Source organism: Ovis canadensis, chromosome 11, assembly GCF_042477335.2.
Source record: "Ovis canadensis isolate MfBH-ARS-UI-01 breed Bighorn chromosome 11, ARS-UI_OviCan_v2, whole genome shotgun sequence".
In the NCBI taxonomy this organism is placed as follows: domain Eukaryota; kingdom Metazoa; phylum Chordata; class Mammalia; order Artiodactyla; family Bovidae; genus Ovis; species Ovis canadensis.
The window spans coordinates 32004831-32018488 of NC_091255.1; the positions used below are offsets into that span (position 1 = coordinate 32004831).

The 13658-nt window shown below is 41.0% G+C and overlaps 1 protein-coding gene across 1 annotated transcript in view; it reads right to left on the reverse strand.

Moving 5' to 3' along the window:
- The window catches only part of METTL16 (methyltransferase 16, RNA N6-adenosine), a 60980-nt gene extending 50386 nt beyond the window's left edge, over positions 1–10594 (reverse strand). Inside the window, exons 1-2 of the mRNA XM_069603123.1 lie at positions 10428–10594; positions 4576–4703 (exon numbers count right to left, since the gene is read on the reverse strand). Of these exons, the coding sequence (XP_069459224.1) occupies positions 4576–4703 (128 nt within the window). The 5' untranslated portion in view covers positions 10428–10594. The remainder of the gene's footprint in view (positions 1–4575; positions 4704–10427) is intronic.
- Positions 10595–13658: the final 3064 nt, after the last annotated feature.

The following is a 13658-nucleotide window of genomic DNA, read 5'->3' on the forward strand; positions in this document are numbered from 1 at the left end:
TGAATAGTGTATATTTTATCTTTGCTAATTTGGTCCATTTGTCTTTCTTCTTTTGTAAATTGCCTATTTTTATCCTTAACCTATATATTAAGGTTTTTTCCTTTTTCTTATTGTCTTCTAAGAGTTTTTCATATTAAGGGAGCTAATTCTTTGCTATATGCTGTAAATACTTAGACTGTCCGTGTTGTCACTTTTTACCGTTTCTTGATATGTAAAAGTTTTTATTTCTTAGGCAGTTGAATTCATAAAATTTCTTTTATGCATTCTATCTTTGAGTTTAGAAAGACTATTCCTATACCCAAAATTCAACAGTTCACCTATACATTTTTTCCTAGTATTTAAATAAAATAAATATACTGAAATCATTAAACCATCAGGAATTTAGCTTGTATAATACATAGGAAAGGGAATCTAATGCACTTTGCCCACAGCTGTTCCAACTGCATCTATTAAAAATCCATTACTAAAATAAATAATAAATAAAAATCCATTACTTAAAAAAAAAAAAAATTCTGTCTCGTTCCACCCTTAACAACCTGAAATGCTCTTATTCTACATTATAGTCTTTACATGGTGGGGTGGTATCTTTTACTTAGGAGTCAGGTTCTAAAGTAAACCTGTAAAGTGAAAATCCAAAATAACACTGTGACATCTCTTTAATCATTCACAGCACTGTAATGTTCACATTATGCGGAACACACAGGAGTCAGGACTGATTAAGAAAGGAAGATTCACCCTGTCCATTCTACACTCCCTCTGGGAGGTTCAGTACTGAGTAGAGTGCAGGCTGGACTCACTCTATTTAATGTGCACATGCTGTTTAGACTCGAACGCCACTTTGTGCCAGACAATGGGGGCCCATTCCTGTGGCAATACGTCTCTAATGTTTTAATTCCTTGAACTTCACAGTATACTAAATACCCATCTGGGAGAGTTTACACTCCTTCACCTTTCCATCATCCATTTAGAACATTTGCTTTGAGCATCTTTTCTTTGAACGAAAGAAATGTCATGTCATTTTCTTTCACAAAAACCTCAGGAGGATTCTGATTTGGGGAAGAATTGACATATTAACTTTATTGAGCTCTCCCATCCAGAAACATACTGTGTCCCTAGATTCACTGTCTCCCCTGGACCCCTGAGAGCAATGCTGTTGCTTTATGCACACGGGCTTAACGTATTTCTTTGCCGAGTGTCTGCCTATTTCTCTTTGTTACTATGTACAGGATCTTTTATTGTAATTATATTTTCCGACTAGTATCTGGAAGGCTATCAATTTTCCTTTATTTATATACATTTAAAATATATACATGTATGTATATTTTATTCAGTAATCATTTGAATATTTTTAGGTGATTCTCAAATGTTTCTTCAGGTAGACAATAATCAAGCCATCTGTAAAACTGCAATTCTTTTTCTTTCTAATCTTTGAACTCAATAAATAAGAGAAGCGGAAGACTGCGTTAAAGAGTTCCAACTCAGTCACTTCTAGTGTTAGAAGCTTGTGCAAGCTATTTAAAAAGAATGTGTGTTCATGTTTGTAGATTAAAAAGTTCAAAATATATCATTAAATCAAACCCATATTATTTAGGCTCTCTATCAGTAGTTCTTAACCTTTTCTGGGTCAACTACTCTTTTAAATGTGAAGTTCTAAATTATAGGTTAAAGCTTTAAGCCCTTCATGGACACAGGAACCTGGCGGGCTAGTCCATGGGGTCGTAAAGATTTGGACATGACTTAGCGACTAAACAACAACTTCAAGAAAAAGAGCGTATATATAGAATATTTTTGCCTAATTGTCTTTGAAGCATTCACTGATCCTCTGAAAATCCCTAGGCCATTGTTGTTTATTTTTACCTACTTGGTTCGAACTACAAAGAAAAATGTCTCTGAATTACATCAAACATGTAAGTCTTCTGAAAGTTATTCCCTTCAGAAGACAAAAGACAAACTTGTTTTCTTTTTTTAATAAATTGAGGCTTTTTGTCTTCTATTTTACTTTAATTTGGAGGGAAGTCTCATTTCTAACAAGATTTTGCCCATCCCTTTATTTTTTATCAGCAATTTTAAGTTTTGAGCATGGCATCTATAAACGGCATATAGTTAAGATTTTAAAGAATTATTCTCATGCATTCAACAAACATTTATTGAATGTCTATTACTTGTCAGACACCCTTAAACCATTCGGATATGTTGTGATAATAAAGTTTGTGGTCTGCTCTGAGTGATTTTTTTTTAAAATATAAATCTTAAAGCCATCTTAAAAATCTAACCATTTAAAAAATCCTCCTCTGGTTCCTTAAAGTATGAGCAATCAAGTTCATTCTTATTTGCATGCTATGAAAGGCTCTTTGTAACCTGTTCTTTGTCTTCCTTTCAGTCTCATCTCCCAGTATTCCCTAAGCTGTTATCCTATATCCACTTCAGCCCCATCTAATGCAGCTCTGCAAATGTACCAGGCCTTTCACAAAATTCTGTTCTTTATACTTGGAACTCTTCCGCCCTTCTATTAAGCCATCAGAATTCAGTTCAAAGACCAAGGTCTTCACTAACACCATTTCCAAATCACCACGGGTCCTTCCCTTCAGACTTCCGTTTTCAATTGTCTACCCAATACCCCACCTTGGATACTGCATAGACTTTTCAGATTCAATGTGCCCCCAAATGAAAATATATCATCTCCCCTAAACCAGCTCATTCTGCCTTGTTCCTTACTGCAGTAAACAGCACTATCACCTAATCTCTTGCTAAATTGAGGTCACTTGGCTCATTCTTAATTTCTACCATGTCCTGCTAATCCTATTCATCAGTTTCTCTCAAATTCATCCGGTGATCTATATCCCTCCTCCCTCTACCGAGTTAGGCCATCAATATATCTAATGTGGATTACTGAAACCAGTCCATACTCACTCACTTATACTTCCAGTCTTAATTCCCCCTGCAATCCATGCTCTACAGTGCTCCTAGATTATATCTATCTAAACAATTCTGGTCCATCCTAAAGGAGGTCAGTCCTGGGTGTTCATTAGAAGGACTGATGCTTAAGCTGAAACTCCAATACTTTGGCCACCTGATGTGAAGAGCTGACTCATTTGAAAAGACTCTGATGCTGGCAGGAGGAGAAGGGGACGACAGAGGATGAGATGGCTGGATGGCATCACCGACTCGATGGACGTGAGTTTAAGTAAACTCCAGGAGTTCGTGATGGACAGGGAGGCCTGGCGTGCTGTGGTTCACGGGATCGCACAGAGTCGGACACAACTGAGTGACTAAACTGAACTGAAACAATTCTGAATGCTACTGACTTGCTTTAAAACTTAAGTAGATAAGGATGGGGATGGGTAATTCTGAAGACACAAGAATTCACCGCACATGAGCCTAAGATAAATTCCAAACTCACGGCCTTATACAGCACTGCAAGCGTCACCCTCTCAGCCTCACCTCCGGTCATGTGTCCACTATACCCCAGCAGCTTTTCCAGTCCCCCACAACTCTGTGTTCTTCACACGTAACATGGTAAGTAATATAAGCATTCATACATGGAACTGTGCTCAACTTTCACTGAGTGAAATAGACAATAAAGCTTGGAAATTACAGCTCTAGGGTATTTGACTTAACCTTGTGTATTGGTGGGGGGGTGGTGTCACAGATCTCTTTGAGAAACTGGTGAAAACCAAGGATTATATCCCAGAAAAATAACATAAATACATATATATGTATATATATATATATATATATATATAAAGTTTTAGGATTTTTAGGATACCTTGGCCCCACGTTAAGTCCTGCCCTGGGGCCTCCACGGCTACAAGAAATCCTCCAGGAGGAAGGCTGAGGTCAGCAAAACGCCTCAAGCCTTCTGATCCTATTGTTCCTGACCTTCCCACTTCTCCCCAAATCCTGCTCTTCTTCCTCCCAACAGGTGAATCAACACATTTTCCCCACGCAGGCTTGAAATTTCCACCCTCCGCTGTAACTCACATAGAATTTAGGATGGCAGTTAAAGATCTCCTTCTCAAGGGGGTAACACAAACATCAGTTATTCCCATACCATGATCATCATCTCTGCCATTTCCTGAAGCATCATACCTATTATTTTCTTAATTTTTAATAATTAACTTTTAAACTTGAATTTAGTGACATCCTAAGTAATACTGAAGTGAAATCAGTTTTGAGGTCCTGGTTATTATTCACCTACCTCACAACAAAATAAATATACGCTTAAAATAAGGACCTCAGACCCCCACCAGGTCTGAGAGCACAATCCTAAGGTTTCTGCAGTTACCCTGCTGAGTAAGCAACAATCTGGACATCAAGAGGTTTTTCTTGTTGTTGCTTTCTGGGTTTTTTTTAGTCAGAAGGAAACTTATAAGCCTTTGGTCCAGTCTTCTTATTTAATAGATTAAAAAGCTAAAACAGAGAAGTGATTTGTCCAAGATCAGATGAGAAGTTTACGGAAAAGTCTAGAATTAGTATTCAGGTCTACTATCAGTCCAGTATACTTTCCACTACACAGGGTCCATTCAAATTACACTAGAATAATACTGAATCAAGAATTCTTCATCTGTTACCTACCTCACTCTTCCATTCAGATTTATCTGAACGTGCTGCTTAAAATCTGGATATTTGGTTGCCAGATATGCAAAGTCAGGAGGTTTGTCCTTGTATCTATTTCTTGCATGCATTGATTTACTCAGAGCCATCTTTAAAAAGAAAAAAAAAGGGGGGGGGGGGATCAGCATATTTAGTTAAACAAAATCAACAAGAAAAGCTGTGGTTGCCAAGTTAACAGTTACAGCCAACACATCTTCACTAATCAAGTGAGAAAGAAGAAGCTATATTTTTTAAAGTATACAACAAATAAGCACATGAAAAGATGTTCTATGTCATTAGGGAAACACAAATCAAAACCATAATAAGCTATCAATTCATCCACATGAGGATGGCTATTATTAAAAAAGAGAGAGAGAGAAAATAGCAAGTACTGGAGAACATACAAAGAAACTGGAGCCCTCAGGCATTGCAGGTGGGGATAAACATGCGTATGACTGCTGTGGAAAAGTCTGGTGGTTCTTTAAAAAATTAAACATTACCATATGATCCAGCAATTCCAAGCCCATGTATAGATCCAAAGGAACTGAAAGCAGAGATTCAAATAAGTAACTTGGAATTTCACAGCCTTTCCATACTGTTCATGGGGGGAAAGCTGGCTTAAAACTCAATCTTCAAATAACGAGGATCATGGCATCCAGTCCCATCACTTCATGGCAAATAGATAGGGAAACAATGGAAACAATAACAGACTTTATTTTCTTGGGCTCCAAAATCACTGCAGATGGTGACTGCAGCCATGAAATTGAAAGACGCTTGCTCCCTGGAAGAAAAGCTATGACCAACCGAGACTGCATATTACAAAGCAAAGACATTACTTTGCCAACAAAGGTCTGTATAGTCAAAGCTATGGTTTCTCCAGTGGACATATATGGATGTGAGAGTTGGACCATAAAGAAAGCTGAGCGCCAAAGAATTGATGCTTTTGAACTGTGGTGTTGGAGAAGATTCTTGAGTGTCCCCTGGACAGCAAGGAGATCAAACCAGTCAATCCTGAAGGAAATCAGTCCTGAATATTCATTGGAAGGACTGATGCGGAAGCTGAAGCTCCAATACTTTGGCCACCTGATGGGAAGAACTGACTCATTTGAAAAGACCCTGATGCTGGGAAAGATTTAATGAAGGGAACGACAGAGGATGAGATGTTTGGATGGTATCACCTGACTCAATGGACCTGAGTTTGAGCAGGCCTCAGGAGTTGGGGAGGCCTGGTGGGCTGCAGTTCACGGGGTCGAAGGAGTTGGACATGACTGAGCAACTGAACTGAACTGACTGAATGCTCATGGCAGAGTTATTCACAATGGTTAAATGCAACTTCAGGTATCCACAAGCAGACAAATAATCAAAATGTGGGAAGTACATTGGAATATTATTCAGCCCTAAAGGGATGAATTCAGACACATGCTACAACATGTATGAACCTTAAAAACATTATGCTAAGGGCAATAAGCCACACACAGGAGGGCAAATACTATATTATTACACTTATATGAAGGGCCAACAATAGGCAAATTCATATAGAGTAGAATGGAGGTTACTGGGGGTGGGAGGAAGGTGGAATGGTGAATTACTGTTTAATGGTATATGGTTTGTGTTTAGAATAATGAAAAACTTACAGAAATGGATGGTAGTAATGGTTGCACAACACTGTGAATATACTTAAAGCCACTGAATGGTATACTTGAAAAAGGTTAAAATGGTAAATTTTGTTACATGTATTTTAAAAAACGTTTCTGCAACATATGATGAATCTTTTTCTTTTAAACCAAGGGAAGAAAATTGAAACTATTCCCTTTCAAAGCATCAAAGTGGGACTTCCCTGGTGGTCCAGTGGCTAAGACTCCAGGCTCCCAGTGCAGGGGCCCCAAGTTCAATCCCTGGTCAGGGAACCAGATCCCATATGCTGCAACTAAGACCTGGTGCCGCCAAATAAATAAATAAAAAATAAAAGCATCAACGTGGCCGAAGGCAATATAATCTACCACCAAGAATACTACAGTAAGAGGTTAGTTTTTACAGTGGTCTTGAGTGGACTATTTGGTTGTGCACCATGAAGTCACTAAAGTTTCAAAACACATCTTTTTCTTTTTTTAACTTCCTGATTTCAAACTCTACCAAAAAAACATCTTCTATTCCAACTTCTTTTATAAATTTCAGTCTTGCCATTTCTAGGTAGCTAAAACCAACTGAAAACAAAAATTTTGTTTTCCTTGAGAATACACAGAAGAAAAAAGTTAACACATTTATAGCAAGAGAAAAGTCACTGCAGTAGCTGAGTAAATCTCTAAGCAGGTGGTAATTCTATTCAGTGTATATCTCTAGCTGGTAGGTGATTTTTCTCTTTGTATCACTCTGCATTTTATACCCATTCATCTAAATGGTCCTATGTAAGAATCCTAAGAGTCACCTGATAGTTCTCTATCCCTCTTGTATTTCAAAAAATTAAGTCATATGGATTTTACCTGGTGAATATCTCTCAGATCCAACTATTTCTCCCCAGGCTCACCTATAGCAGCCCATACAAGTCTGCCCATACTGCTCCAGCGGCCTCTTAATTGGTCTCCATGAACCCACACTTTTTCTCTCCATGCCTTTTTCCACCATGCAGTGACCATTTCTAAACACAAATTTCACTGTGTCCACCTCCCATGCTCGCTTGCTCAAAACTTTACTTTTAGGAGAAAAACAAAAAGCATTACTTCAGCATACATACAAGGCCCAGCACAGTGTGGCTTCAGCATGAGCTGAAGTCTCACCCTTGCTCCTCTTTCTCTCCCTCCACTCTGGCAATAGGGTCTTTACACAGATTACCCTTTCATCTGTAATGGTCTTTCCTCCCCGTCTTCACCTGATTAATTCCTACTCATCCTTACTACCACAACTCAAGCATCTCCTCTTCAGGAAGGTCTTTCCTTCCTTAATTTCCCCAGGTCAGCCATAGCAGCTACTGTAAACTCTTAGGGCGTCCCTGGTGGCTCAGTGCTAAAGAATTCACCTGCCAATGAAGGAAACACGGGTTCGATCCCTGGGTCGGGAGGATCCCCTGGAGACGGAAATGGCAACCCACTCCAGTATTCTCGCCTAAGAAATCGCAAGGATAGAGAAGCATGAACGCTACAATCCAAGGGGCTGCAAGAGTCGACATGACTTAGCAACTAAACAACAAGAGAACCTCCTAGCAATAAGCACATTTCTTTTGCAGGCTTTGTTGGAGATATAACTTTACATGGTTATAAATGCTAACACTCTAACTCAGGTTTTTGATAGCTTTTCACATTTAAGAACCATTTTCAGAAAAGAATTGTTTTCATCACAGACAATTGAAATCATGCAGCTAACTGCCCCCCAGACCACTCACGTGAAAGGCTCAAAAGCACTTCATGCCCAACATGTCCAAAATGAAACCATTTCTACCCACCCCAAATAGGTCCTCCTCTAATCTTCCCTATTTTGCTGAATGACATCCAGATCTTCCTCATGGCACAAAAGCAAGAAATCTTCAGCAACTTTTTACCCTACCTCCTCCATTCCAAACACACTATGTCCTGAATATTCTGTCTCCTAGTGATTTCTTGGCCCATTTTTTGGATCTTTCTTCTCCAAAAGGATGCTTCCAAAGTATCCTTTTCTTTTCCAGAATTTTATTTTATTGTATTTCATTTTTTTAAATTTCAATCTCATTTATTTTTTAATTGAAGGATAATTGCTTTACAGACACTCCAATATTCTTGCCTGGACAATTCCATGGACACAGGAGCCTGGGGAGCTACAGTCCATGGGATCACAGAGTCTCATGGGACACGACTGAGTGTCTAACACCTTCACTTCACTTTCATCCATTTTTCACCCTTCGCAACTTCACATCTCTAGGCCAGAGATCATAATCATCTCTTTCTTGGCTGACTACAACAGCCTCTAACTGATGTCTCTCTAACCACTCTTAACCCCAACAATCCACTTCATCCTGGTGACAACATACCCCTCCTCCCACCCCAATGCAAAACTGAACATTCCTAGCTAAATCCCTTCAGCAGCTTCCTAAAGCTTTTAGGCTGATGAAACTCAAAATAATTAACAAGCCACACATAAATCTATCCCTCCAAACTCATTTGTTGCCACTTTCTCCTCCCTGTCTAGTGTACATCATGGAACACACATGACACTGTGAACACACATGGACAAATTAAATTACAGACATGGTAAAAATCACTTCCTTCATTATTCAACCCTCTTGATCAGAACAGATACACATCGAATCAATAAAGCCACGTCTTTGCTAACGGAGCTCCCTATACAGGCAATGGGTTCTTAGCTAAATCTACCCCATTCCTCAGAGTTTAACTGACTGTCAGCCCTTGCCTGGCATCAGCCTTGTCATTCTCCACTTCTCTCCAAACTTTTCTCTTTCTGGCTCATTCTGCTGTAGCCATACAGGCTTCCTTACTGTTTCTCTGTCAAGTCTGCCACACTCCTGCCTCAGGGGTTCTGTACTTGCTGTTTAGTCTGCATGGGTTTCTCTTCCCCCAGAAATACATACATGCAAGGTACCCTCCGCTTGTTCAGATCTTTGATCAAACCTCACTTTCTTACTGATACCTTTTCTGAGTACCGCCATTTAAATGAGCAGCGAGTGAATCCTTTGTCTCCTTTAGTTGCTTCAGTCTTCTTCATAGAACTTACTCATCTGATATTTCATATACTTTACTTTTTAACATTTGCCTTGCCAGTAAGCTTCATGAGGGAAAATACTTTGTCTATCTTTTTCACTGCGATATCCCAGAGCCTAAAGTAGGAACTGGAGAGTAGGTAAGCAATAAGCGCTTTTTGGTTGAAAGCAAGATGGAACTCTTACACTGTCCAGGGCACTTAAAACACAGAACTCTCAATTCTTGATAAGCAGCCCCCATCTTGAATCTCTAAAAGGTTCAGGCCTAGGACTGAATCTTTTTCTTCCGGGTTGCCCAAGTCAGTGCAGAAAGCCAAAGTGGTAGGCCTTCATTTAAGTAAGCTGACGCTTCCACTTTCTTTAATCTTTTCCATCTCCATGCTTCTGTTTCCTTGGTTCCTCCTGACCCTCAGTATACCTCTTCAACTATCACTGGTTACTTAATACATAATTCTGTAAAATAATCTAAATTCTGCTCTCAGAACTTTTAATTCCTTCTGCACAGATCTCTACCACTTCTAATTTCTATTATTCTCTCGTCTCCCTTTCTCATCAACCCGACTTTTTCCACAGTTCCGCCATTGCCAGTTCTCCATCTCTTCCACTCCTTTCACGTGCTCACCTTACCCCCTCATACTGTCTTCCCGCCTCAGTTTTGGATCTCTCTAAACCGCCTCCGCTTTCCTGGTGGTTCAGACAGTAAAGCGTCTGTATACAATGTAGGAGACATGGGTTCGATCCCTGGGTCGGGAAGTTTCCTGGAGAAGGAAAAGGCAACCCACTCCAGTACTCTTGCCTAGAAAATCCCATGGACGGAGGAGCCTGGTGTCCATGGGGTCGCAAAGAGTCGGACGCGAATGAGCGACTTCACTTTCACTTTTCAAATCGCCTCCGCCTAGGGGGTCTTTCCTACTCAGCACTAGTTTCCATTCTATTTGCCAACTCCCCCACCCATCCCACCACACATACGCCCCCGCGCACGCACGCACACGCACACGCGCGCACACACACACACACACACACAATCAGGTCTAGACCCGACGATCCCAAAGCCAGCACCTCACAGGCCCAGAAACTGGGAATAGGGAACCTGGGTGCTACAAAGGTTAAGTGGACTCGCAACCTGTAAGAGTGATATTAAGTGACTCACCTCTGAAGTCAAAGTTCCTGCCAGACGACTAGTATAGTGTGGACCTCTACAACCCCGGAGTCTTAACCACCCGCTGCGCGAAGATCCTAGAAACGCAGATGTTACGCTCCCAGTGCGCCGCCATCTTGGGCCTCCATTCAGTTTCGTGATTGGACAAGTAATTCTCGCGAGATCTGTAGCAGTTTCCGAGGAAAAGAGAAACTGTCGCGAGACCTGGAGTTTGAGGCTCTTTCTGTTAGAGGGAGGGGGGCGTGCTAGCAAGCTTTTTCAGAATGTTGTGTTAGTTTCGGGTGTATAGCATAATGAAGCAGTTATCCCTATAAATATATCCACTCTTTTTAAGATTCTTTCCGCATATAGGCCATTCCAGAGTATTGACTAGAGGTCTTTGTGCTGTACAGTAGGTTCTTACTAGTTATCTATTGATTTTTTCTATAGAGAAGGCAAAAATTGGTGTGTTTTTTTTAAAAAGACACTCCAGTATTCTTGCCTGGCAGATCTCATTCATAGAGGAGACCGGTGGACTACAATCCATGGGGCTGCAAAAGAGTCAGACACAACTTAGCGACTAAACAACAACAACAAATTGATCTTAAAGAAATTTAAATTAAAATATCATCATAAATATTTTATCTAAGGGAACTGGATTGGTCGTAAATGGAGACCAGTTAGGTAGAACCTGGTAATGCAGCCATGAAAATAGTGTTCTTAGAATGTTCTAAAATGATGTGGGGAAAATGTTTATGTTCTAGTGTTAACTGTGGAGGAAAAGGGATTATCAATAGCCTGGGAAATCAACTGTGGAAAATGTGTGTGCTGCTGCTAAGTCGCTTCAGTCGTGTGCGACTCTGTGCGACCCCATAGACGGCAGCCCACCAGGCTACCCCGTTCCTGGGATTCTCCAGGCAAGAACACTGCAGTGGGTTGCCATTTCCTTCTCCAATGCATGAAAGTGAAAAGTGAAAGTGAAGTCGCTCAATCATGTCCGACTCTTCGCGACCCCATGGACTGCAGCCCACCAGGCTCCTTTGTCCGTGGGATTTGCCAGGCAAGAGTACTGGAGCGGGGTGCCATTGCCTTCTCCGGGAAAATGTGTGTATATATATATATAAATAAAACTAGAAAGAAGCATAACTGAAAATAAAAACAGTGAGAGTTAAAAAAAAAAAGTTTTAAAACAACCATATAATTAGCTCACTGTGAAACCTGGTCTGGGATTAGCCCTGCCATTTTTCTGCTGGCCTTACTGTAGGTCATAGCATCAGCTGGGGACTGGTTCAACAGGAATGATTGCGCCTCTCTCTTCCCACAGACTTAAATTCTCTCCTTCTCCATGTGACTTTTCTACATAATCTGTCCAACAGAATAGCCAGATTTCTTACATGTTGGATTGCATGCGTGCATGCTGAGTCGCTTCAGTCATGTCCAACTCTTTGCTACCCTAAGGGCTGTAGCCCACTATGCTCCTCTGTCCATGGGATTCTCTAGGCAAGAATGCTAGAGTGGGTTGCCATGCCCTCCTCCAGGGGATCTTCCTGACTCAGGGATCAAATCCGTGTCTCCTGTGGCTCCTGCATTTCAGGTGGTTTTTTTTTTTACCACTGAGCCACCAAGGAAGCCCCCCATGGTGGCTTCCCAAAAAAGGCAAAAGTGGAAGCTGCAAGATAGCCTCAGGACTGGTGCTTTCCCATATTCAATTGGTTAAAGCAAATCAAAGGGCCAGCCCAAATTCAGGAGTAGGGGACTGTGTCAGGGTATCTTCCTGATACCCTGGAAGGTATCATACACAGGAAAGTATGGTTCACTGGGTCCCCTGGTGGAACAGAATACTACAGAAAGTTTTATGTCTTTAGCTGGTAGTGACTTTTAAATGTTAAATTATCTAGTGCTTGCTTCTAGAAAGGTAAACACAGTAGATGGCCTTGGAGGTATGACTAGTAAAGTTGAAAGTGGATTGCTGGTGAATTTCTCTGTTAGCATCAAACGGATTTCCAACCCCTCTGTGGGTCAAACCAGAAAGATCATCGCTCTGCAGACAGGGATTTTCAAGCCTTGATTTGCTCATTGTGCAAATCTCATAGGGTTGCTGTGAGAAGTAAATTAAAATCTATACATAAAACATTTAGCACAGGGACTTCCCTGGAGGTCCAGTGACTATTTATCCCCCCCACCCCCACCCCTCCACCACAGCTTGGAGAATTTCTGTTACCTCACCAGGGATCAAATCCAGGCCCCTGGCAGTTGAAGGGCAGAGTCCTAACCACTGGATTATCAGGGAATTCCATGTACCGTTAAAAAAATAAAAACTGTATTAGAGCAACAGGTCTTATGTAGGTGTGTACATCAGAATCCAGGGAAAGATTTTTTGAAAATCCACATACTTTGATCCCACTCCAGGAAATTCTAACCCAGTGTGTCTGAGGTGTGACTGACAGCAATATTCTGCACAGATATTCTTAAAAATCTCCACAGGTATGCTGTGTACCTTTGGTTGAGAATCGCTGTTTTTAGATAAACCTCTTGAGCTCCTAAATATCCTATATATAAACCTAATGTCCTGGTGGTCTAGGGGCTAAGACTTCATGCTCCCAATGCAAGTGGCCTGGATTTGATCCCTGGTCAGGGAACTAGGTCCCATAACTAAGAGTTGGGATACCAAAACTAAAGATTCTGAGTGCTACAACTAAGACCCAGCACAGCCAAATAAATAAATGTAAATATTAAAGCTAATGTCCTACCAAGTTTTTGCTCCCCAAGTGCAAGTCCTATGTCTCACTCATCAGCTCACCCTCCTCTCCAAGTACATAGCCCTGTAAAGGGTTGGCAAGTACACCTGCATTGAATCAAGCTTGGACTGGTATTAAATGATAACTTTGCTCTATTTTAATATCTTTACCAACATTCCACCTACTATTGACCGCAGTCACCAGTCCAGGGACCCCTCCTTGCACCCTGCAGCCCTGAAATCTGCAGCAGGCAAAAGGAAAAGCAGGAGAAATGCCAGCCCTCCTGGCATCAGTAGCTACAAGCCTGGTGCAGGAGCTCTAGGAAGGCTGGCTTCAGAAAGCAGGCAAGGCTGGGTTCTACCTAACTTCTGGCTCCGAACCTCATTTTTCTCACCTGTGAAATGAGAATTACAGTATTAGCCATACCTACTGCCCAAGGATAGTGTGAGGCTCAGAAGAGGGAATAGCAATGAGTGTGCTCTGACATTGTCCACCAGCACGCAAC